Source organism: Paramisgurnus dabryanus, chromosome 7 (genome assembly GCF_030506205.2).
Source record: "Paramisgurnus dabryanus chromosome 7, PD_genome_1.1, whole genome shotgun sequence".
Classification (NCBI taxonomy): Eukaryota; Metazoa; Chordata; class Actinopteri; order Cypriniformes; family Cobitidae; genus Paramisgurnus; species Paramisgurnus dabryanus.
In genome coordinates, this window is record NC_133343.1 from 11,857,081 (window position 1) to 11,880,240 (window position 23,160).

Here is a 23,160-nt window from a genome sequence, read left to right on the forward strand (position 1 = left end):
GACAAAACACCTGATGCACATGGTTCACGATTTTGTCATTTCATTAGTAAGATTTGTAAGCTAAAGCTTTTAACATCTGTTTTTGTCTCAGCTCCAGTTAGACGGCACCCCTCTGTCATCATCTGATCTGGCGGTGGGTACTAAATGTTATTAAAATTGACATCTTGGTATTCTGTCATATTTTTTTTTAACCCTTATAAGTCGCTTGGGGTCAAAATGACCCCAAGCCACTTTTTGTTTAGTTAAAAAAATTGTTCTGTTCATCTCAGTGGAATAAGATTTTGTTACTTTTTTACAATTTAAAAAAAACTGGGTTTGACTATATTAAATAATATTAATTTTTTAATGTCCTTTCTAATGTTTATATATACATAAATTCACCAAATGTATCACATCGGCCACATCCAGTGAAATGAATGGGTTTCTGTGTCCCTCTGCTGGTCAGAATTTATTTCCTAAACTGTAATTTTTTTTTTCTAACCAGCATGTGGCCAAATTCAACACATAACATATAGATCGATATCTAGAAACATTTAAATCAAATTTAGATCATAATTTATGTGTATAAATCAAAATAACTTGATATTTGACATGCAAACTAGTGGTGTAGTTGAGGAATTAAGTGGTAAACAGGTACAAATGTACTTCATATCTCCCAGAACACAGCATTAATGTGTAGATGGAAAGTAAACAAAAAAGATTTATTATTTGTATCATTAAAAAAAAAAATATATATATATATATATATATATATTGTAATCACTCTATCAATTTCTGTGGTCATTTTGACCTCCAGGGAACCTTAGTGTAAACAGGAAAATCAGGGCTTATGAGGGTTTAATGTGATTTATGCTGTACTGAGCCAGACAAATAAACTTCAATGTGACTGCATGTGTGCTTTAACATCAACTGATGATTTGATTAAAAAAACAATAATTTAATACATGAGGGATTTAGCTGTTTTTTAAATAATTTCTTTCCCGTTTATTAACCATCTCTCTTCAGTTTTCATATTCAAATTTCAAGTTTGTGCATATTAGTTGTGCCATAAGTGTTCTTAAAATCTTAAGATAAACTGCATCTGGTATATAGTTTCCTGACAGACTTCAGATCTTCAGATACTCAGTGCTTACAGAGTATTGATGTTGATGTTAACCAATCACCAGTTCATTTATCTATTGTTTATATTCTGTGCCACTTTAGATTTTACGTAAATCTAGACAAATGGTTGGACAGACTTCGCAACAAGATATGCCACCTGATCAGGGTAGTTTGGAAGTATCCAGTGGAGGTGGGGACATGACTGACAGTGTGACTGCAAGCATATCAGGAGTTACACAAGTCCGTAAAAAAAAACACAGAGTAAGTTCATGTTTTAGATCTACCCACTGCTTTTGTTGGCCACTTGATCTGATGGTAAAATGTTTTAAATGTAATAGTAGTGGGAGTGTTTTGTTGTGATGTAAAGCCATCATTACTGTTTAGTTGAATTGCCAATTTGTCTGATGGAAAGGTTTTTTTTGCATTTGCAGAACAAAGTGAAAGTAAGGCGAGCCAGCATTTCAGAGCCCAGTGACACGGACCATGAGCTTAGAACACAGTCTGCTTTACAGGGTGGGTGGTGAACAAAATATTAAGCAAACTATAAATCTTCACAGAAAATTTCAAATTTGAGCATTTTGTCATGAGTGTCCCTAGAACAGTGGTTCTCAAACTTTCTACACCAAGTAACACCTCAGAGAATATTTGGCTCTCCAAGTACCACCATGATGAGCAACATTAAAAAACAAGTAGCGTAGTAGGACTAACTATTCAGCTACGCACAGGTAAAAAATTAATATGATTAATAATAAGATTATTTATTTTGTTAGCCACAGTTTGAACATTAAGGACCCTCAAGAGTGTCTTTTGCTAGTTTAAACCCGACGCAATTGGCATTTTCGTGTTTATCGCCACGTTGTTTAAATAGCAAATGCATTGGCACCCAATTTTGCGCCCATGGCTGTTCTGGTCTGAAAACGAGGTGTGTTCAGGCGCATTTTTGCCGTGTTGTATCCCCTGAAACGTCACTAATCTATCCAAATATGGTGTTACACGTTGTATGAGCCAATAAAAAAGCTTAGAAATCTACAGAAAAGCTGATCATTTGTCAATGGGAAGCCCTGGGGCATGCGATTGGTCCAGCCATCTTCCTGTCAGACTCGCAGAGCTCTGTGTAAACAATTATTTTAACCCGATCTTTAACTGTTGGTATCTCCGTTATGAATTTGTTACACTGTTATTGTCAACTAGCCTACACATAGATATGATTGCATTGGCTAACATTATTTGTTTTCTTTTTGCTTGTGTCTCTCTCTCTCTCTCTCTCTCTCTCTCTCTCTCTCTCTCTCTCACTCACTCACTCACTCACTCACTCACTCACTCACTCACTCACTCACTCACTCACTCACTCACTCACTCACTCACTCACTCACACACACACACACACACACACACACACACACACACACACACACACACACACACACACTTTCTCTCTCTAGCAAAAATGTAGCACTTCTGTTCAATCTTTCTGATTTTAGTAAATCTTTGTATAATTGCCTTTTGAAATATTTATTCAAACTAGATATGCAATTCCCAAGGAATTACCAGTGCATGAAAATGCAAAAAGTTGATTGACAGAAATGTAAAAGAAATTTAGTCTAGTAGTTTACCTGGCTGTTGACATGTTTTAGTGTGAAGCTAGCATGATTTAAAAAAGTTATCATGATGAAATATGATGCTAGCATGATTAGCATGATTCAGCATTACGTTAGCATGATTAGCATGAAGCTAGCATGATTAGCATGAAGCTAGCATGATGCTAGCATGATTAGCATGAAGCTAGCATGATGTTAGCATGATTAGCATGAAGCTAGCATGATGTTAGCATGATTAGCATGAAGCTAGCATGATGCTAACATGATTAGCATGATGCTAACATGATTAGCATGATGCTAGCATGAAGCTAGCACGATGCTAGCATGATTAGCATGAAGCTAGCACGATGCTAGCATGATTAGCATGAAGCTAGCATGATGCTAGCATGATTAGCATGAAGCTAGCATGATGTTAGCATGATTAGCATGAAGCTAGCATGATGTTAGCATGATTAGCATGAAGCTAGCATGATGCTAACATGATTAGCATGATGCTAAGATGATTAGCATGATGCTAGCATGAAGCTAGCACGATGCTAGCATGATTAGCATGAAGCTAGCACGATGCTAGCATGATTAGCATGAAGCTAGCACGATGCTAGCATGATTAGCACGAAGCTAGCACGATGTTAGCATGATTAGCAAGAAGCTAGCACGATGCTAGCATGATTAGCACGAAGCTAGCATGATTAGCATGAAGCTAGCATGATTAGCATGAAGCTAGCATGAAGTTAGCATGATTAGCATGACGTTAACATAATGCTAGCATGATTAGCATGAAGCTAGCATGACTAGCATGAAGCTAGCATGATGCTAGCATGATTAGCATGAAGCTAGCATGAAGCTAGCATGATTAGCATGAAGCTAGCAAGAAGCTAGCATGATTAGCATGAAGCTAGCATGATGTTAGTATGATTAGCATGAAGCTAGCATGAAGCTAGCACGATGTTAGCATGATTAGCACGAAGCTAGCATGATTAACATGAAGCTAGCACGATGTTAGCATGATTAGCATGAAGCTAGCATGATGTTATCATGATTAGCATAAAGCTAACATGATGTTAGTATGATTAGCATGAAGCTAGCATGATGCTAGCATGATTACCATGAAGTTAGCATGAATTTAGCATGAAATTAGCATGATCCTAGCATTATTAGCATGATGCTAGCATGATTAAGATGATGCTAGCATGATTAGCATGAAGCTAGCATGATTTAGCATGAAGCTAACAAGATTTAACATGAAGCTAGCATGATTTAACATTAAGTTAGCAAGATTTATTATGAAATTAGCATAAAGCTAGCATGAAACTAGCACGAAGCTAGCATGACTTAGCATGAAGCAAGCATGAACCTAATATGACCCAAAGACCCAACCCCCATGTCTCTATGATGTCCGGATCCAGAGATATAAGGCTTTGTTTATTATGTTGCTAGGCTGCTCATATTTGGTTGCTAGGGGCGTGGCTTAATACCTCAATAAGGATGGTGAGAGACTGATTGGATGCCTGAGTAAAATGAGCCCACCCCCATGTCTCTGTGACACTGTGCTGCAAAGATATCCATCTGGGCATTTTATAATGGCAGTCTATGGGAGATGTTGCTAGGGTGCCCAAAATGGTTGCTAGGGGCGTGGCTTGATAGCTCAATAAGGATCCTAAGGGACTGATTGGATGCCTGAGTAAAATGAGCCCACCCCCATGTCTCTATGACACTGCGCTGCAAAGATATCCCATCCGGGACGTTTTTAGTTCCTTATATGGGCATGATTCCTGCCCCATTATAAGTCTATGGGGAAATTTGGGGACCTCTTACACCCCAGGGGTACAGCTTACACCCCATTGTGAGGTATGTTCTTACAGAGCCTGCCAGCCTCTTCAAATGTGGCAAGTAACAAGTTTCTGTGAAATCCTAGGTCTGAGCTACGACTCGTCAAAGTTTGTCGCAATGTTAAGTCTATGGGATTTTTCGGCTGCTTTTTCGCCCCTGGGGCGAAGACCGTACCCCCGATCGCTTATAAAAGTCATAGCACACTATTCCCGAATAGTCCGCACGTTTGAGAGTTTGAATGGAATTTCTAAGTTGAACGGTTCGAGCCGTATTAATTGCGGAAATTTGGTTGGAAGAATAATAATATAACTAGATAGGTACATTTCCTGAAGAAAATGTGAGTGGTGCTTGCCGTGGCAAAATTCTGGGGACCATATATGATTATACTCCAAGCCAAAAGTTAAACGATCCAACTCCCGTGTCTGTACGATGTTCTGATGTGGAGATATAAGGCTGTGTTTATCCGGTTGCTAGGGTACTGTATTTGGTTGCTAGGGAAAAATTTGGCATCCCATAATGATTACACTCTGAGTCACGAGTCATACGGTCCAACCCCCGTGTCTCAACGATGTTCTGGTGCAGAGATATAAGGCTTTGTTTATTCGGTTGCTAGGGTACTGTATTTGGTTGCTAGGGAAAATTTTGACATCCCATAATGATTACACTCTGAGTCACGAGTCAAACGGTCCAACCCCCGTGTCTCTACGATGTTCTGATGCGGAGATATAAGGCTTTGTTTACTCTGTTGCTAGGGTACTGTATTTGGTTGCTAGGGAAAAAATTGGCATCCCATAATGATTACACTCTGAGTCACGAGTCAAACGGTCCAACCCCCATGTCTCTACGATGTTCTGATGCGGAGATATAAGGCTTTGTTTACCCTGTTGCTAGGGTACTGTATTTGGTTGCTAGGGAAAAAATTGGCATCCCATAATGATTACACTCTGAGTCACGAGTCAAACGGTCCAACCCCCATGTCTCTACGATGTTCTGATGCTGAGATATAAGGCTTTGTTTACTCTGTTGCTAGGGTACTATATTTGGTTGCTAGGGAAAAAATTGGCATCCCATAATGATTACAATCTGAGTCACGAGTCAAACGGTCCAACCCCCGTGTCTCTACGATGTTCTGATGCTGAGATATAAGGCTTTGTTTACTCTGTTGCTAGGGTACTATATTTGGTTGCTAGGGAAAAAATTGGCAGACCATAATGATTACACCCTGAGTCACGAGTCAAACGGTCCAACCCCCATGTCTCTACGATGTTCTGATGCGGAGATATAAGGCTTTGTTTACTCTGTTGCTAGGGTACTGTATTTGGTTGCTAGGGAAAAAATTGGCATCTCACAGTGATTACCCGCCGAGTCACGAGTCAAACGGTCCAACCCCCATGTCTCTACGATGTTCTGATGCGGAGATATAAGGCTTTGTTTACTCTGTTGCTAGGGTACTGTATTTGGTTGCTAGGGGCGTGGCTTGGGAGTGGCCAATGATGTGCCCAGTGATTACACTCCGAGTCACAAGTAAAACGGTCCAACCCCCGTGTCTCTACGATGTTCTGATGCGGAGATATAAGGCTTTGTTTACTCTGTTGCTAGGGTACTGTATTTGGTTGCTAGGGGCGTGGCTTGGGAGTAGCCAATTATGTGCCCAGTGATTACACTCCGAGTCACAAGTAAAACGGTCCAACCCCCGTGTCTCTACGATGTTCTGATGCGGAGATATAAGGCTTTGTTTACTCTGTTGCTAGGGTACTGTATTTGGTTGCTAGGGGCGTGGCTTGGGAGTGGCCAATGATGTGCCCAGTGATTACACTCCGAGTCACAAGTAAAACGGTCCAAACCCCGTGTCTCTACGATGTTCTGATGCGGAGATATAAGGCTTTGTTTATTCGGTTGCTAGGGTGCTCAAATTTGGTTGCTAGGGGCGTGGCTTCGGAGTGGCCAATGATGTGCCCAATTGTTACACCCCTAGTCACAAGTAAAATGGTCCAACCCCCGTGTCTCTACGATGTTCTGATGCCGAGATATAACTGTTTGTATTTTATGTTGCTAGGGTGCTCAAAAGTGGTTGCTAGGGGCGTGGCTTAGTAAGTCTGTAAGGATCCTGAGAGACTGATTGGATGCCTGAGTAAAATGAGCCCACCCCCATGTCTCTATGACACTGTGGTGCAAAGATATCCATCCGGGCATTTTATAATGGCAGTCTATGGTATAGGTTGCTAGGGTGCCCAAAATGGTTGCTATGGTAACCTTACACCCCATTGTGGGGGACGTCCTGACAGAGTCTAGCACCCTCTTCAAATTTAGTTACCCACATGTTTCTATGAAATCCTGGCTCGGACCTATGACCCGTCAAAATTTTTGCAATGGTAAGTCTATGGGATTTTGCCCCATTGACTTTTCATTGGGGCACTTTTCGGCACCTCTTACACCCCAGGGGTACAACTTACACCCCATTGTGATCTATGTTTTTACAGAGCCTACCACCCTCTTCAAATGTTGTAACCCACATGTTTCTACAAAATCCACGAGCGGAGCTATGACCCATCAAAGTTGGGCCCAATGTTAAGTCAATGGGATTTTTGGGGTGGTTTTACGCCCCCCTTTCGGAAATCCTGCACCCGATCCCTTATAAAAGTCATAGCACACCTCTCCTCAATAATCCGGTCGATTTGAGCCCTCTTTCATGGGTCTACAACAAAGCGTGCGGGACGAGTTAATCGCCGAAAAAAGTGTCCGGATGTAAGAATAAAATATAACTAGATAGTAAAGTTTGAAGACAAACTTTATGTTGGCTTGAGAAAGCGTAGCCTGAACGTTTAAAACGGTTTGACATAAGTTTAGTTTAGTAGGCTATCTGGCTGTTAGTATGTTTAAGTATGAAGGTAGCATGATTTACCATGAAGCTAGCATGATGCTAGCATGATTAGCATGAAGCTAGCATGATGCTAGCATGATTAGCATGAAGTTAGCATGATTAGCATGAAGCTAGCATGAAGTTAGCATGATTAGCATGAAGCTAGCATGATGCTAGCATGATTAGCATGAAGCTAGCATGATGCTAGCATGATTAGCATGAAGCTAGCATGATGCTAGCATGATTAGCATGAAGCTAGCATGATGCTAGCATGATTAGCATGAAGCTAGCATGAAGCTAGCATGATGCTAGCATGATTAGCATGAAGCTAGCATGATGCTAACATGATTAGCATGAAGCTAACATGATGATAGCATGATTAGCATGAAGCTAGCATGATGTTAGCATGATTAGCATGAAGCTAGCATGATGCTAGCATGATTAGCATGAAGCTAGCATGAAGCTAGCATGATTAGCATGAAGTTAGCATGATGCTAGCATGATTAGCATGATGCTAGCATGATTAGCATGAAGCTAGCATGATGCTAGCATGATTAGCATGAAGCTAGCATGATGCTAGCATGATTAGCATGAAGCTAGCATGATGTTAGCATGATTAGCATGAAGCTAGCATGAAGTTAGCATGATTAGCATGAAGCTAGCATGATTAGCATGAAGCTAGCATGAAGCTAACATGATTAGCAGGAAGCTAGCATGAAGCTAACATGTATTGCATTGCTAGGGTACTAAGTTCGGTTGCTAGGGAGAAAATTGGCATCCCATAATGATCACCCTTCAAGCCACAAGTAAAACGGTCCAACCCCCGTGTCTCTACAATGTTCTGATGCGGAGATATAAGGCTTTGTTTATTCCGTTACTAGGGTACTAAGTTTGGTTGCTAGGGAGAAAATTGGCATCCCATAATAATCACACTTCAAGCCACAAGTAAAACGGTCCAACCCCAGTGTCTCTACAATTTTCTGATGCAGAGATATGAGGCTTTGTTTATTCCGTTGCTAGGGTACTAAGTTTGGTTGCTAGGGAGAAAATTGGCATCCCATAATGATCACACTTCAAGCCACAAGTAAAACGGTCCAACCCCCGTGTCTCTATGATGTTCTGAAGCGGAGATATAAGGCTTTGTTTATTCCGTTGCTAGGGTACTAAGTTTGGTTGCTAGGGAGAAAATTGGCATCCCATAATGATTACACTTCAAGCCACAAGTAAAACGGTCCAACCCCTGTGTCTCTACGATGTTCAGATCCAGAGATATAAGGCTTTGTTTATTATGTTGCTAGGGTCTTCATATTCTGTTGCTAGGGGCGTGGCTTAATACCTCAATAAGAATCCTAAGAGACTGATTGGATGCCTGAGTAAAATGAGCCCACCCCTATGTCTCTATGACACTCTGGTGCAAAGATATCCATCTGGGCTTTTTATAATGGTAGTCTATGGGAGATGTTGCTAGGGTACCCAAAATTGTTGCTAGGGGCGTGGCTTAATAGCTCTGGGGTGATCCTAAGAGACTGATTGGATGCTTGAGTAAAATGAGCCCACCCCCATGTCTCTAAGACACTCTAAAGTGAAGATATTCCATCTGGGACGCTTTTATTCCCTTTTATGGGCATGTTTCCTGCCCCATTATAAGTCAATGGGAAATTTTGGGGGCCTCTTACACCCCAGGGGTACAGCTTACACCCCATTGTGAGGTATGTTCTTACACAGCCTGTCAGCCTCCTTAAATGTGGTAAGCCACTAGTTTCTACAAGTTTCTCACTCGCAGCTATGACCCGTCAAAGTTTGTCTCAATGTTAAGTCAATGGAAATTTTGGGGTGTTTCAGCGCCCCGTTTAGGAATTCGGAAGGTCCCATCAGTTAGAAAAGATATAGCACACCTCGTCAGATCAGACCGAAAGTCTGTCCAAAGTTTGATGGCTGTAGCTTGAAAGCTCTAGGACGAGTTAGAGTTAGAAATTTTAGTCTCAGAAGAAAAAGAATAATAATAATAACTAGATAGGTACATTTCCTGAAGAAAATGTGAAGTGGTGCTTGCCGTGGCAAATTTCGGGGGACAATATATGATTATACTCCAAGCCAAAAGTAAAACAATTCAACCCACATGTCTCTACGATGTTCTGATGCGGAGATATAAGGCTTTGTTTACTCTGTTGCTAGGGTACTGTATTTGGTTGCTAGGGAAAAAAATGGCATCCACTAGTGATTACCCTCCGAGTCATGAGTCAAACGGTCCAACCCCCATGTCTCTACGATGTTCTGATGTGGAGATATAAGGCTTTGTTTACTCTGTTGCTAGGGTACTGTATTTGGTTGCTAGGGGCGTGGCTTGGGAGTGGCCAATGATGTGCCCAGTGATTACACTCCGAGTCACAAGTAAAATGGTCCAACCCCCGTGTCTCTACGATGTTCTGATGCGGAGATATAAGGCTTTGTTTACTCTGTTGCTAGGGTACTGTATTTGGTTGCTAGGGGCGTGGCTTGGGAGTGGCCAATTATGTGCCCAGTGATTACACTCCTAGTCACAAGTAAAACGGTCCAACCCCCGTGTCTCTACGATGTTCTGATGCGGAGATATAAGGCTTTGTTTACTCTGTTGCTAGGGTACTGTATTTGGTTGCTAGGGGCGTGGCTTGGGAGTGGCCAATGATGTGCCCAGTGATTACACTCCGAGTCACAAGTAAAACGGTCCAAACCCCGTGTCTCTACGATGTTCTGATGCGGAGATATAAGGCTTTGTTTATTCGGTTGCTAGGGTGCTCAAATTTGGTTGCTAGGGGCGTGGCTTAGTAAGTCTGTAAGGATCCTGAGAGACTGATTGGATGCCTGAGTAAAATGAGCCCACCCCCATGTCTCTATGACACTGTGGTGCAAAGATATCCATCCGGGCATTTTATAATGGCAGTCTATGGTATAGGTTGCTAGGGTGCCCAAAATGGTTGCTATGGTAACCTTACACCCCATTGTGGGGAACGTCCTGACAGAGTCTAGCACCCTCTTCAAATTTAGTAACCCACATGTTTCTATGAAATCCTGGCTCGGACCTATGACCCGTCAAAATTTTTGCAATGGTAAGTCTATGGGATTTTGCCCCATTGACTTTTCATTGGGGCACTTTTGGGCACCTCTTACACCCCAGGGGTACAACTTACACCCCATTGTGATCCATGTTCTTACAGAGCCTACCACCCTCTTCAAATGTTGTAACCCACATGTTTCTACAAAATCCTCGAGCGGAGCTATGACTCGTCAAAGTTGGGCGCAATGTAAAGTCAATGGGACGTTTTCGGGAGGTTTTTCGCGCCCCTTTCGGAAATCATGCACCCGATCGCTTATAAAAGTCATAGCACACCTCTCCTCAATAATCCGGTCGATTTGAGCCCTAATTTATGGGTCTACGACAAAGCGTGCGGGACGAGTTACGCGCCGAAAAAGTGTCCAGAAAAAGAAGAATAATAACTAGATAGGTACATTTCCTGAAGAAAATGTGAGTGGTGCTTGCCGTGGCAAGTTTCGTGGGACAATTTATGATTATACTCCAAGCCAAAAGTCAAACGATCCAACCCCCGTGTCTCTACGATGTTCTGATGCGGAGATATAAGGCTTTGTTTACTCTGTTGCTAGGGTACTGTATCTGGTTGCTAGGGAAAAAATTGCATCCACTAGTGATTACCCTCCGAGTCATGAGTCAAACGGTCCAACCCCCGTGTCTCTACGATGTTCTGATGCGGAGATATAAGGCTTTGTTTACTCTGTTGCTAGGGTACTGTATTTGGTTGCTAGGGAAAAAATGGGATCCACTAGTGATTACCCTCCGAGTTATGAGTCAAACGGTCCAACCCCCATGTCTCTACGATGTTCTGATGCGGAGATATAAGGCTTTGTTTACTCTGTTGCTAGGGTACTGTATTTGGTTGCTAGGGAAAAAAATGGCATCCACTAGTGATTACCCTTCGAGTTATGAGTCAAACGGTCCAACCCCCATGTCTCTACGATGTTCTGATGCGGAGATATAAGGCTTTGTTTACTCTGTTGCTAGGGTACTGTATTTGGTTGCTAGGGGCGTGGCTTGGGAGTGGCCAATGATGAGCCCAGTGATTACACTCCGAGTCACAAGTAAAACGGTCCAACCCCCGTGTCTCTACGATGTTCTGATGCGGAGATATAAGGCTTTGTTTACTCTGTTGCTAGGGTACTGTATTTGGTTGCTAGGGGCGTGGCTTGGGAGTGGCCAATTATGTGCCCAGTGATTACACTCCGAGTCACAAGTAAAACGGTCCAACCCCCGTGTCTCTACGATGTTCTGATGCGGAGATATAAGGCTTTGTTTACTCTGTTGCTAGGGTACTGTATTTGGTTGCTAGGGGCGTGGCTTGGGAGTGGCCAATGATGTGCCCAGTGATTACACTCCGAGTCACAAGTAAAACGGTCCAAACCCCGTGTCTCTACGATGTTCTGATGCGGAGATATAAGGCTTTGTTTATTCGGTTGCTAGGGTGCTCAAATTTGGTTGCTAGGGGCGTGGCTTGGGAGTGGCCAATGATGTGCCCAATTGTTACACCCCTAGTCACAAGTAAAACGGTCCAACCCCCGTGTCTCTACGATGTTCTGATGCCGAGATATAACTGTTTGTATTTTATGTTGCTAGGGTGCTCAAAAGTGGTTGCTAGGGGCGTGGCTTAGTAAGTCTGTAAGGATCCTGAGAGACTGATTGGATGCCTGAGTAAAATGAGCCCACCCCCATGTCTCTATGACACTGTGGTGCAAAGATATCCATCCGGGCATTTTATAATGGCAGTCTATGGTATAGGTTGCTAGGGTGCCCAAAATGGTTGCTATGGTAACCTTACACCCCATTGTGGGGGACGTCCTGACAGAGTCTAGCACCCTCTTCAAATTTAGTAACCCACATGTTTCTATGAAATCCTGGCTCGGACCTATGACCCGTCAAAATTTTTGCAATGGTAAGTCTATGGGATTTTGCCCCATTGACTTTTCATTGGGGCACTTTTGGGCACCTCTTACACCCCAGGGGTACAACTTACACCCCATTGTGATCCATGTTCTTACAGAGCCTACCACCCTCTTCAAATGTTGTAACCCACATGTTTCTACAAAATCCTCGAGCGGAGCTATGACTCGTCAAAGTTGGGCGCAATGTTAAGTCAATGGGATTTTTTGGGTGGTTTTTCGCCCCCCTTTCGGAAATCCTGCACCTGATCGCTTATAAAAGTCATAGCACACCTCTCCTCAATAAGCCGGTCGATTTGAGCCCTAATTTATGGGTCTACGACAAACCGTGTGGGACGAGTTACGCGCCGAAAAAATGTGCAGACATAAGAATAATAAGATATAATAAAAATAATAATAATAAGTATGAGCAATAATAATAGTGATGCCTTGCATAAATGCAAGCACCACTAATAATATCTTTGAGGAATAGTAATAGTGATGCTTTGCATAAATGCAAGCACCACTAATAATAATAAGTTTAAGTGCAACAACAGTATGTTGGCTTTCTCAAGCCAACATAATAATATCCCTGAGCAATAGTAATAGTGATGCTTTGCATAAATGCAAGCACCACTAATAATAATAATAATAAAAAGCCCAGTAAGAACAGTACAGCGCATTTTCAATGCACTGTAATAAATAAAATAATTTGAGCTTCAGCCTGGTTTACTGTAATAGCATTTATTTATATTAATGTCTTTGCTCAAATTAAGCTGTAAAATAAATAGTTTATCCCTTAAAAAATGGGCAAAAAAACGTTTAAAAGCGATTTTCTCAGGTGTTCAGTTGGCAGACAACCATAATTCAATTGTCTATATCTTTAAAACCATTCAATGTATGACTTTGACTAGGATGTCATTTTAAAAAGTTTGTGATCTCCTATTTCATTGATACCAAAATCTCAATATCTGAAATTTGGGTCTTATTTTTAATTTTGGTACTATGAAAAGCAACATACTCTCTAAGTGAACACATGAACTAATTACTTTAATGAAAGCTTATTTGTGTCAGAAGCTGACAAAACTGGAGTCCAGTTAATAAAATGAGTTTAAAGGTGTGGTTTAGTGGTACTTTGATTTGATAAAAAAAATTAAACCTTTAAAAATTGCTGTCCTTAAGATGCATCAGCTCTTATGAACCATGCCTTGCAAGAAGGAGCTCTCTAAAGATATCCGATCAAGAGTTGTTGCATTCCATAAGGCTGAAAAGGGATACAAAACAATCTCAAAATGTTTAGACATCCATCAGTCGACAGTTAGACAAATTGTTTATAAATGGAGACTGTAGCTACCCTTCCTAGAAGTGGGTGCACAGCCAAGATGACTCCTAAGGCACAACGCAGAATACTCATTGAAGTAAAGAAGAACCCACAAGTAACGGCTAAAGGCTTGAAGACATCAGTGTAACTGACTCACATCTCGGTTCATGATTCTATTATACGCAAGTCTTTAAACAGGCATGGTGTCTATGGCAGAACACTACAGAGGGAGCTGCTGCTCTCCCGAAAAACATTGCTGTGAGCCTTAAGTTTGCAAAAGAGCACCTTGGAAACCCACTGGGAAAATATTTTATGGACTGATGAAACAAAAGTTAAATTGTTCGGAAAAAATTCTATGGCGCTTGTGTGTTGTCAGTTTATGCACATTGTGTTTGTTTATTGTTGTGACCTAGATGAGGATCAGATCACATTTTATGACCAACCCCTGTTGAAAACCAGTTCATTCCTAGGGGGTTACATACTTTTTCTTGCCACTCTAATTGGAATGTCTTATAATTTTTTTTGGTTCTTTGCAGATATTGTCCTTCCCCATCAAAAGGAAATTGAAAGAATGGATAGCTTTCGAGAGCAGCTAGGAGAAGACTGGCTACGTTACCAGCATCACCTAGATGATACTTTAGTCCACCCAACTTTCCCAGATGTTGACAGAGCAACCAGGCAAGTGAATGCCAACAGTTGCTGTACACCACCTACTCTGCTTACAACTAACACACCTCCAACAAATCTGGAGTCCAACCCCCCTCCATTACTGACCTCTGAACTAAAAAAGCAAGAGGACAACGAAGAGATGGAGAGCACAGACCTGCAGCCTGACACAGAGTCCACATTGCAGTGGATGAGCCACAGTTCCCTGAACACAGAATCCACCCTTGAGACAAGCCTAGGAAACACACAGGCTCCCTCTGAGGACTGCATTAATCCTCCACCACCACAATATGAAGACGATGATGACAGGGAAGGTCTGTCTACTTCTTTCTTAACAAGCAATACTACTTTTTGTTATTCTATGATTCATTTTACCATATCATGTTTGCTTACTAGAGATGATGTGATCAAGTTTTGCCTCCAATCTGAGTTATTTAATACTGTGTATCTGCTTATACCGAGTCACTTATATGATGCTTGTATTTTCCTAGTGCACACTTCGAATTTGTTAAGATTGTTCTTAACAACAAATAGCTCAGTTTGAATGTGCCTTGTTTTTTGCAATTGGTTTTTGATATTTTTTGAGTTTTACACCATGTGAGACAGTTTCTTGTGATAACCGTTTGTAATAGTGGCTCAAGAGCAGTGGCTTTCAGCCTCTGGTTATCCTCTGAAAGTCAAAGTTTATGTTACCTTAGGTCCTACCTACGCTGGGGGGCATAAGAGATCCTGTTGAGGCAGGAGCAAAGACCTGGTGAATAAAGGCCACCCACAGGTGGCTGCTCTGGTTCTTCCTTATCTTTTAGGCACCTGCTGTGCTTGATGCCATGGTAGAAACATCATTGACCAGCCTGAGTAGTCTTCTTTACCATCTCTTCTAGTTGGCACTCTGTGGGTGATTTTTCTCTGGAGAGATCTTCTATCTCGTGTGTGGGACTGTATTGAAACTACAGGGTCTGTTCCCTTAACTCTTTCACCGCCAGCATTTTTTAAAAAAGTTGCCAGCCAGCGCCAGCGTTTTTCATGATTTTCACCAAAGTTTAATGCCTTCGAGAAAATGTTCTTCTTTAAATATATAAACATACAATATACCAAATGAAAGAACAGACCCTCTGCTTTCAAACAAAAAAAAAACGTTTCATCCTAACTTCAGTGGTTCTTTTGTAATCAGCTTTTGAATATGAGTAGGTTTCTGCAAAAACACCACATTTTGAGCAAAAAGCAGAGATAATTCAATTTTTGTGACGAACTTTTCATAGAGATCCCATTCAGAGCGATCTTTAAAACAGACACGGACATGTAGCCGCTTGCCATAGGGCAATACTTCCGGGTTTAAAAAGTTGCGGAAGTTATCCACCTGGTGGATAATAGCGGTATTGCGGAAAGACGGAAAATCTCGTCATTGGCGGGGAAGCGTTTTCTCTTAATTGACGAGATATTTAATTTAATTTCATTTATTCATTTATAGAGCACATTTCCAACAACGGACAGTTGAACCAAAGTGCTTTACAGCCATACAACAATAAATAAATAAAACGTACAAAAACGCATCATATAAAAGCACATCATACTAAAACATAACAAAATAATATACAGGAAAGACACACAATAGAAGTCATCGATCTCAACTCACAGACTTTTACATAAAAGGTGAACTTTCAAGTAGTTTTTGAAAGACCCAAATGTGGGGGCAGATCTAATCTGTAGTGGAAGGCTATTCCAGAGCCGAGGAGCAGCCACTGAAAAAGCCTGATCACCCCTTCGCTTTAACTTAGACCTTGGAATACAGAGTACCCCTTTTTTCTCAGATCTTAGGGACGTAGGGGGCTCATACACCTTAACAAGTACAGAGAGATAAGAGGGAGCTACACCATTTAAACACTTATAAACGAAGCAGAGAAGTTTAAAATCAACTCTCAATGAAATAGGAAGCCAGCCAAGAGAATCTAAAATAGGAGAAATATTATCAAATTTACGGGTTCCCGTCAAAAGTCTTGCAGCAGCATTCTGTACTCCTTGTAAGCGATTTAAAGTGGAATGAGAAACACCAATATAGAGAGAATTGCAGTAATCTAATCTTGAAAACACAAAGGCATGGATTAACACCTCAAAGTCTCTACATGACAGAAAAGATTTCACTTTAAATAATAGTCTGAAGTGGAAAAATGCAGATTTCACCACTGCGTTTATCTGATTATCAAATTTCAAAGAAGAGTCAAGCAAAACCCCTAAGTCTTTAACCACTGGTTTACAGAATGGGGACAGTTCTCCTTGTTTTGAAGGATCACATATTTCAGGGGTACCAAACCAAATCAGCTCAGTTTTATTATCATTTAAGTTTCGAAAGTTATTGGATAACCACATTTTCACATCCCTCAAACAGTTTTTTAAAGGAATCCAGAGATGAGTTTGTCTTGTTACACACCGGCAAATATATTTGAGTGTCATCCGCAAAGAAATGAAAGGAAATCCCGTGTTTCCGAAATATAGATCCTAAAGGTAAAATATAAAGACTAAAAAGCATTGGTGCAAGAATGGAGCCTTGTGGTACTCCATAGGTCAAGGCAGCAAAAGAAGAAAATGACTTACCTAAATTAACAGAGAATCTTCTATTTGTTAGAAATGATATAAACCATTTTAGAGCAGTACCACGGATGCCTATCATATTTTCAAGGCGTGTAATTAAAATCGCATGGTCAATGGTGTCAAAGGCTGCCGTTAAATCTAAAAGCAGAAGGACAACTGAGTGACCAGAGTCATTGAATAAAAAAATGTCGTTAAGAACGCGAAGAAGTTTTGAGATATCTCGTCAATGGCGGTGAAAGAGTTGAGGGGGACAGAGTTATGAAATTTTGGTCTATCAACTGTGGTTGTTGAGACCATTGTAAGCACTAAAACACTTTCTACTCGAGAATTGTAAACCCTGATGTGACAGCTTTTTTCACCAATCAACAGCTCTTAGACCCAGTCCACTGCCTGATTGGTTGCTGGGGTTCATGTAAGAGCGTTTTTCAGCAGGACTGACTCCCACAACCCTTACATTTTACATTAAGGCATTTAGCAGACGATTTTATGCGACTTACAAAGATTTGGGGAAACAACAAAGCAATTTGCCATATGGAGGCAATAGTACAAAAGGTGCTTAAACCAAGATACAAGTTTCCAATATTCCTAATGCTAGGTCTAGTATTTTTGGAAGATATTGGTTTTTAATTGTTTTTTGAATGTTGCAAAAGATTTGGCTGACAGGATTGCAATAGAAAGATAATTCCACCAGCAGGGAAAAGTAAAGGAAAATGAGCGCGAACATGATTCTATAGGTGAGTAATACCGGACACGCGCTTCAATCGGTAGACAGTGGAGAGAGATGAAGAGTGCAATGACGTGAGCGTTTGGGCACCCTGCAAAATGAGCCGAGCTGCTGTTTCTGAACCAATTAGAGTGGTTTAATAGACCATACAGGAAGGCCAGCAAGAAGAGCATTGCAGTAGTCCAGCCTAAAGATTACAATGGCCTGGTTGTGCAGCATGCTCTCTAAGGTATGGCCATATCTTTCTGATATTGTATAATGCAAAACAGCATGAGCAAGCTGTCTTTGCAATGTTAAAAGAGAAGGAAAATTCATCATCAAAGACTACACCATGGTTTCTGGCAATTTTGGACTGAGAAATGGTTCTGTTGATGGGTTGAATGGATTGGTCATGCTTGGAGTGGATGAATTAGGTCAATGTCATTTTTGCTATTAATATTTTACACCTTTTACTAAAGTTTGCCACTCTCAATAAAAGTATTAAATGCATTGGCATAGTGACTAAAATCTGGACAGATATCAAATGGTTTAATGACAAGCGAGCAGAAGCATTATACAGTATAGGGTTAATAACACAGTAAGAATGTTAATAATGAGAACTTGTAGGCTTTTCTTTTTTGCCTTTGGTTTGAACCAAATGAACTGAACTACAGATGTGAAAGCACCCTTAATACTAGGTATGAACAGCCTCTTACAGTTGGCCCAGTCGATGACATTGTAGTCATTTTGACATTTGGAACAGGCAGATGCGGTATTGTAGTCGTTGCCGAAGGTCCTTAAAAATCTGGGACACACAGATGAAGGTCCCTTGAAGTAAAGGTTTGCTCTTCTGAGCTTCACCTTGTTGCAGTTGTCTGTGAGTGCCTTTCTGGACGAGAAGCTCCGAACGTGGATGGACAGGCCAGAAACTCAGAACGATGAGGGGTTGCTCTGTTTCAGTCTCTTAGCATAAAGCCGGAGACTCAGAACTTTGAGGTACTCCGTTAATGTCTCTTTTCAGGATGACTCAGAGTGAGGAATGTCTGGAAAAAAGTACTTTTGTAACTTTTAGATAAGGAGGAGTTTGCATCTTGGCGTTTTTCTAATGCAGATCCGTGATTGGCTGTTGATTTCAGAAGTAGCCCACAGAATGTGGCCCACTTTTCTTCACTATGAGGAATTCATCTGTAGAATTTCATCTATGCATTCTCCACTTACCAAACCCTTTCCAAAATACAATTGGCCTTGTTCTGAATGTAAAGAGTATAAACATGATAACAAAATGTTACCATATCATTCATGCATTTACTCATATGTTAATAACTGTGACTAATTGAATATTTTCATAACTTTCATAGATTTAATTCAGGATGCTAATGTCTTTAAATGAGTATGAAGTTAATAGGTTATAGTTTAATGTCCATCTTGTTGGTGAAAGAATGTAAAGATTTGTTCTTTGGTAAGCCAATACTTATCATGCTGTTTCCTTAAGGAAATTACAATCATCCTGGTTTCGAATGACGTTGAAGCAGATTTTAATTAGGAAAGCACTGATACCACTTTTTCCATTTCCAATTCTGATACCAGAATTCTAAGTATCGGACGATACCGATACCTGCCGATCCGATACTACTGTATTTTTCTTGAACAATTTAAAATTGCACACACGCGCGCACACACACTTACACTCAAAATATTAAATGTGTATAGTTCTTTCTGCTACATCTAGTATAATTTTAAATGTAAAAACCAATAATTTAAAATGATTTTCAAGTTACAAGAACATTTTAGTAATTATTAATCACGGCAGTGTTTATGAGAACATACAGTATATTATGTACATTTGATTAAATATATTTTCCTTAATTACACAAAACTGTCACAGTAAAAAAGCTTTAGTGTGCAGATGGTTATTTTGGGAATAATGCACTTGACCGGACCTTTTATGCACATCCCGGGCTCAGAATTGATGCGCCTAAATCATCATGTACGCTACGTTTATGTGCTTCTGGGCACAGAATTGATGCACTTGAATCATCCTCACATGGGAATCCTTGCACCACAATGGAAAGTCAATCAGAACTTTAAAATAACTTGCAGTAATTGTGTGTGTGTGTGTGTGTGTGTGTGTGTGTGTGTGTGTATGTGTGTGTGTGTGTGTGTGTGTGAGTGACACCTTTCATCTGGACACTTTACCAATGTATTAACCCAGTTGCGAGTACAGAGTTTCCATGAACTTAAATATCTTTAAATGTGTGTTTGTTCCTTCACATGAAGCTATCAAATGTATTAAAAGACTTTGAATATAGTGCATAAAAACGTTTATGGTGCTTTTATAATACTTGGTCCTTTAAATAGCTTGTCAGTAACAACAACGGGTAACGCACAGTATCGGAATCAGATCGGTCATGTTAGTCCGATATCCGATTCAACCAAAAAGTCCGGATCGGCCCCGATGGCGATCCAGAATATCGGATCGTGCATCCCTAGTTTTAATGGATGATAGGTAAAATGCTATGGACCAATCAAAACGGCTTTTTCTTCTCCGCTTTGACCCTGAGGTCGGTCATAAAAGATGTCTGGGCTTATCTGATCAAACTGTACACCTGTTTGTGTTAACCCCCAAAATCCAGTCCAAATATAGCAGTTGGGGGAGGGGCTGAAATGCTTGTTATCTGCGGTTCCTACAACATGTTTGTCCTGTTGCTGCCACCATAGCTTCTTCTATGCGTTTCGAAAGGGAATGGTGGGCTGTGTACTAAACCTTTGGCGTCAATTTAGGATATCACCACTAGATGGCACTAAAATCTATGCAGTTGACCTTTAAGGACTATCTTAATTTTTTCTTCTATTGTGCATCTATTGTGCCTGATCTTATGTTTTACACAGTTCCTACTAATGATTTACACTACTAATGTCCTAAATAAAAAAGTAGCTTCAATGTTGAAGGATGCCAAAGGACTTCATAGCTCTTTCTCTTCAATCTGTTTACCAGTGGATTTGTGTAGGCCAGTGTTGGTGGGGCTACTGTCAGAGGATTTGGAGACATATGGAAACCCAGTCTCTGAACCACTTTTCCTGCGAGTGCGCCAGGGCCACCTGCTGGAAGTAGACATGCATCAGGGGTGTGTTAAAACACGAGTAGAACTAGACAGCTTGCAAAAGGTTGTGGAAACTCAGACCACCTGCACAATCAAGGTTAGATTCCATGTTTTCTCTATTTAATTATCACTATCTTCTAGATAATTATCAATGTTAAGCGTCTTTGTCTTAAGTATATTTTTTTGTAATACTTTATAATAAGGTTGTACAAATTTAATAACAATTAGTTAATTCATTAGCTATCATGAAGTAAGAATGAACAATACTTCTACAGCATGTATTTATCTTACTTTGTCAAGCATTGTAACTCTTAACACTAATTAATACACCATGAACCACTGATCTATATAAATGACTGGATTGCGCATGACGTCACAAGTGTGAAGCCACCACGCTGCCATATTGGTATGCCCAAACTTTCCATTAAACTAATAGGAGTTGACAAAACACTACTTTATCAGTCTCTGTTTTTATATCTGAAGTCTCCCTGTTTATTTTTACAACGCAAACGCCATAAGATTGTACATAGTTTTTTATTGAAAGTTGAACATTTTACTTTTTAAACAGTAAGTTACTGTACATTTATTTATTACAGTATCAGATCAACGGACAGACCGCAGCAGATGGATTATTAATGACAAATATGCTCATTCTTAAATCTAAATAAATAATCATGCTTTAAGTAGCATATGTGTATTGAACAATTTGTTGGTTTTGTAATAATGTTATACAATATTGGTTTTGTTCGTACAGTAAAATGCGTTAATAATGTTAATGGCATGTATTTTGAAACAGTTTAGATAACGTTTTAAACCGTGGTTAAACTAACATTTAATTCGGCAATATAAAAACAGCACCCAATTTCGATGCCGCTGTGCTTATAAAAAGCCATATGAGTCTTCTTTACTTTACAATTTAAACTTATTCAGAAAAATAACACTGACCGTGTATGCTTCAATGTCATAAAACTTTATTTACACCTGTGTCATTGCAACAGAATGCAGCAGACACACTCACCTTAACGTTTTCTTTCATCTCTTATCCGGCCCGATTAAAACAAAAACATTGCAACTAACATCAGAAGTAACAATTAATTTACGTACACATATCCTAAAAATTAATCTTGTGTGACTGATACGGTGTAAACCGAGTGAATTTAGATCATGATTTCGAATGCCGGTTGGGTAAAGCAAGATGGCGGCTCGAACTCTGCGATGGCTTCACTTCTTGCTGTTATGTTAAGCGTTCTATTCGCAATCCAGTCATTTATATAGATCAGTGCCATAAACTAACCTGAATAACTGTACTGACATTAACTAACATTAACAAGAATTAATACATGTTGAAAAACTACATTGTTCATTGTTTGTTCATGTAAGTTAATGCATTTGCTAATGTTTACTAATATAACCTTATTGTAAAGTGTTACCTTTTTTATTTATAATTCAGAACATGAAAAGAACTCACCCAGGTTTGGAGCTCCACTTCCGGTACATCAGTCGAGAGAGACAAAAACGTTGTTACATAATGCTGGATGAGAAGCCACAACAAGAACTCCAGGTTAACAGAAATGCATATCATCAATACTGTTCCCATAGGGTCTTGGTTACTGTTGTAACCTTGGTTCCCTGAGAGATAGGAACGAGACATTGCATTTATTGCCAAGCTCGCGGCTCATCCAGCTGTGCAGTCGAGATTCTGAGGTTCTTCACTGATGCACCGCATTTTATGCGCTTTGTATCGGCATGCAACTTGCATAGGTTAGCATCGATTGGCCAGTATGCTGCACTGGCATTAATCAATAAGATTTCAGCATCTGGTGAAGTGGGAGGAGTTTTGCATAGTGTCAGCTGAAGCTGTCTCGTACGACAGTAATCTGAGACATTTCTTTAATCTGTTGAACACAAAAGATGATATTTTGAGAAATGATGGCTAGCACACAGTTGACACAGTATTTGAAGAGTTTGGTTCCAAAACGCAATAAACGCCATTTAAAAAAAAAAAAAAAATGAGTTACTGCCAGAATCAGTATTATATCAGGTCAGTATTTAAAAGTAAATTCTTAATTTTACGCAAAATCCAATATCCCCCGTGTTATTCTGTCATCTTTTCTCCCTTTTTTCCCAAAACGCGATAAACGCCACTCCTCCTTTTCCACAGAATGCAATAAATCCGCTCCACCAATTACAGCGCACCATTCCACGCAATGTAAACAAACAATGGCGGCGCGTTGAGTACACGGAATCTTAGTTTTCCTCATCTACCTTGTACTTTAAAAACAAAATATTACTTTCATGGGATTGATAAACCTGTGATGGTTTTCTGTAACGGGAAAGAAACGTAAGCCATCAACATCTAATAATTTACGTGAGAGGCACTCGGGAGACGGGTGCTTGTTCTCCCGACAGCATCAAGCTCTGTCATGCTA

The 23,160-nt window shown here is 40.3% G+C and overlaps 1 protein-coding gene across 3 annotated transcripts in view; it reads left to right on the top strand.

Moving 5' to 3' along the window:
* The window catches only part of stk11ip (serine/threonine kinase 11 interacting protein), a 93,821-nt gene that overhangs the window by 20,953 nt on the left and 49,708 nt on the right, over window positions 1-23,160 (top strand). For 2 of the 3 annotated variants that reach the window (XM_065239990.2, XM_065239991.2), the window contains exons 11-16: window positions 92-133; window positions 1,204-1,362; window positions 1,533-1,614; window positions 14,212-14,655; window positions 20,626-20,828; window positions 22,182-22,292. In XM_065239990.2, coding sequence (XP_065096062.1) covers window positions 92-133; window positions 1,204-1,362; window positions 1,533-1,614; window positions 14,212-14,655; window positions 20,626-20,828; window positions 22,182-22,292 — 1,041 coding nt within the window. The remainder of the gene's footprint in view (window positions 1-91; window positions 134-1,203; window positions 1,363-1,532; window positions 1,615-14,211; window positions 14,656-20,625; window positions 20,829-22,181; window positions 22,293-23,160) is intronic. The other variant, XM_073815381.1, reaches the window with a different exon arrangement.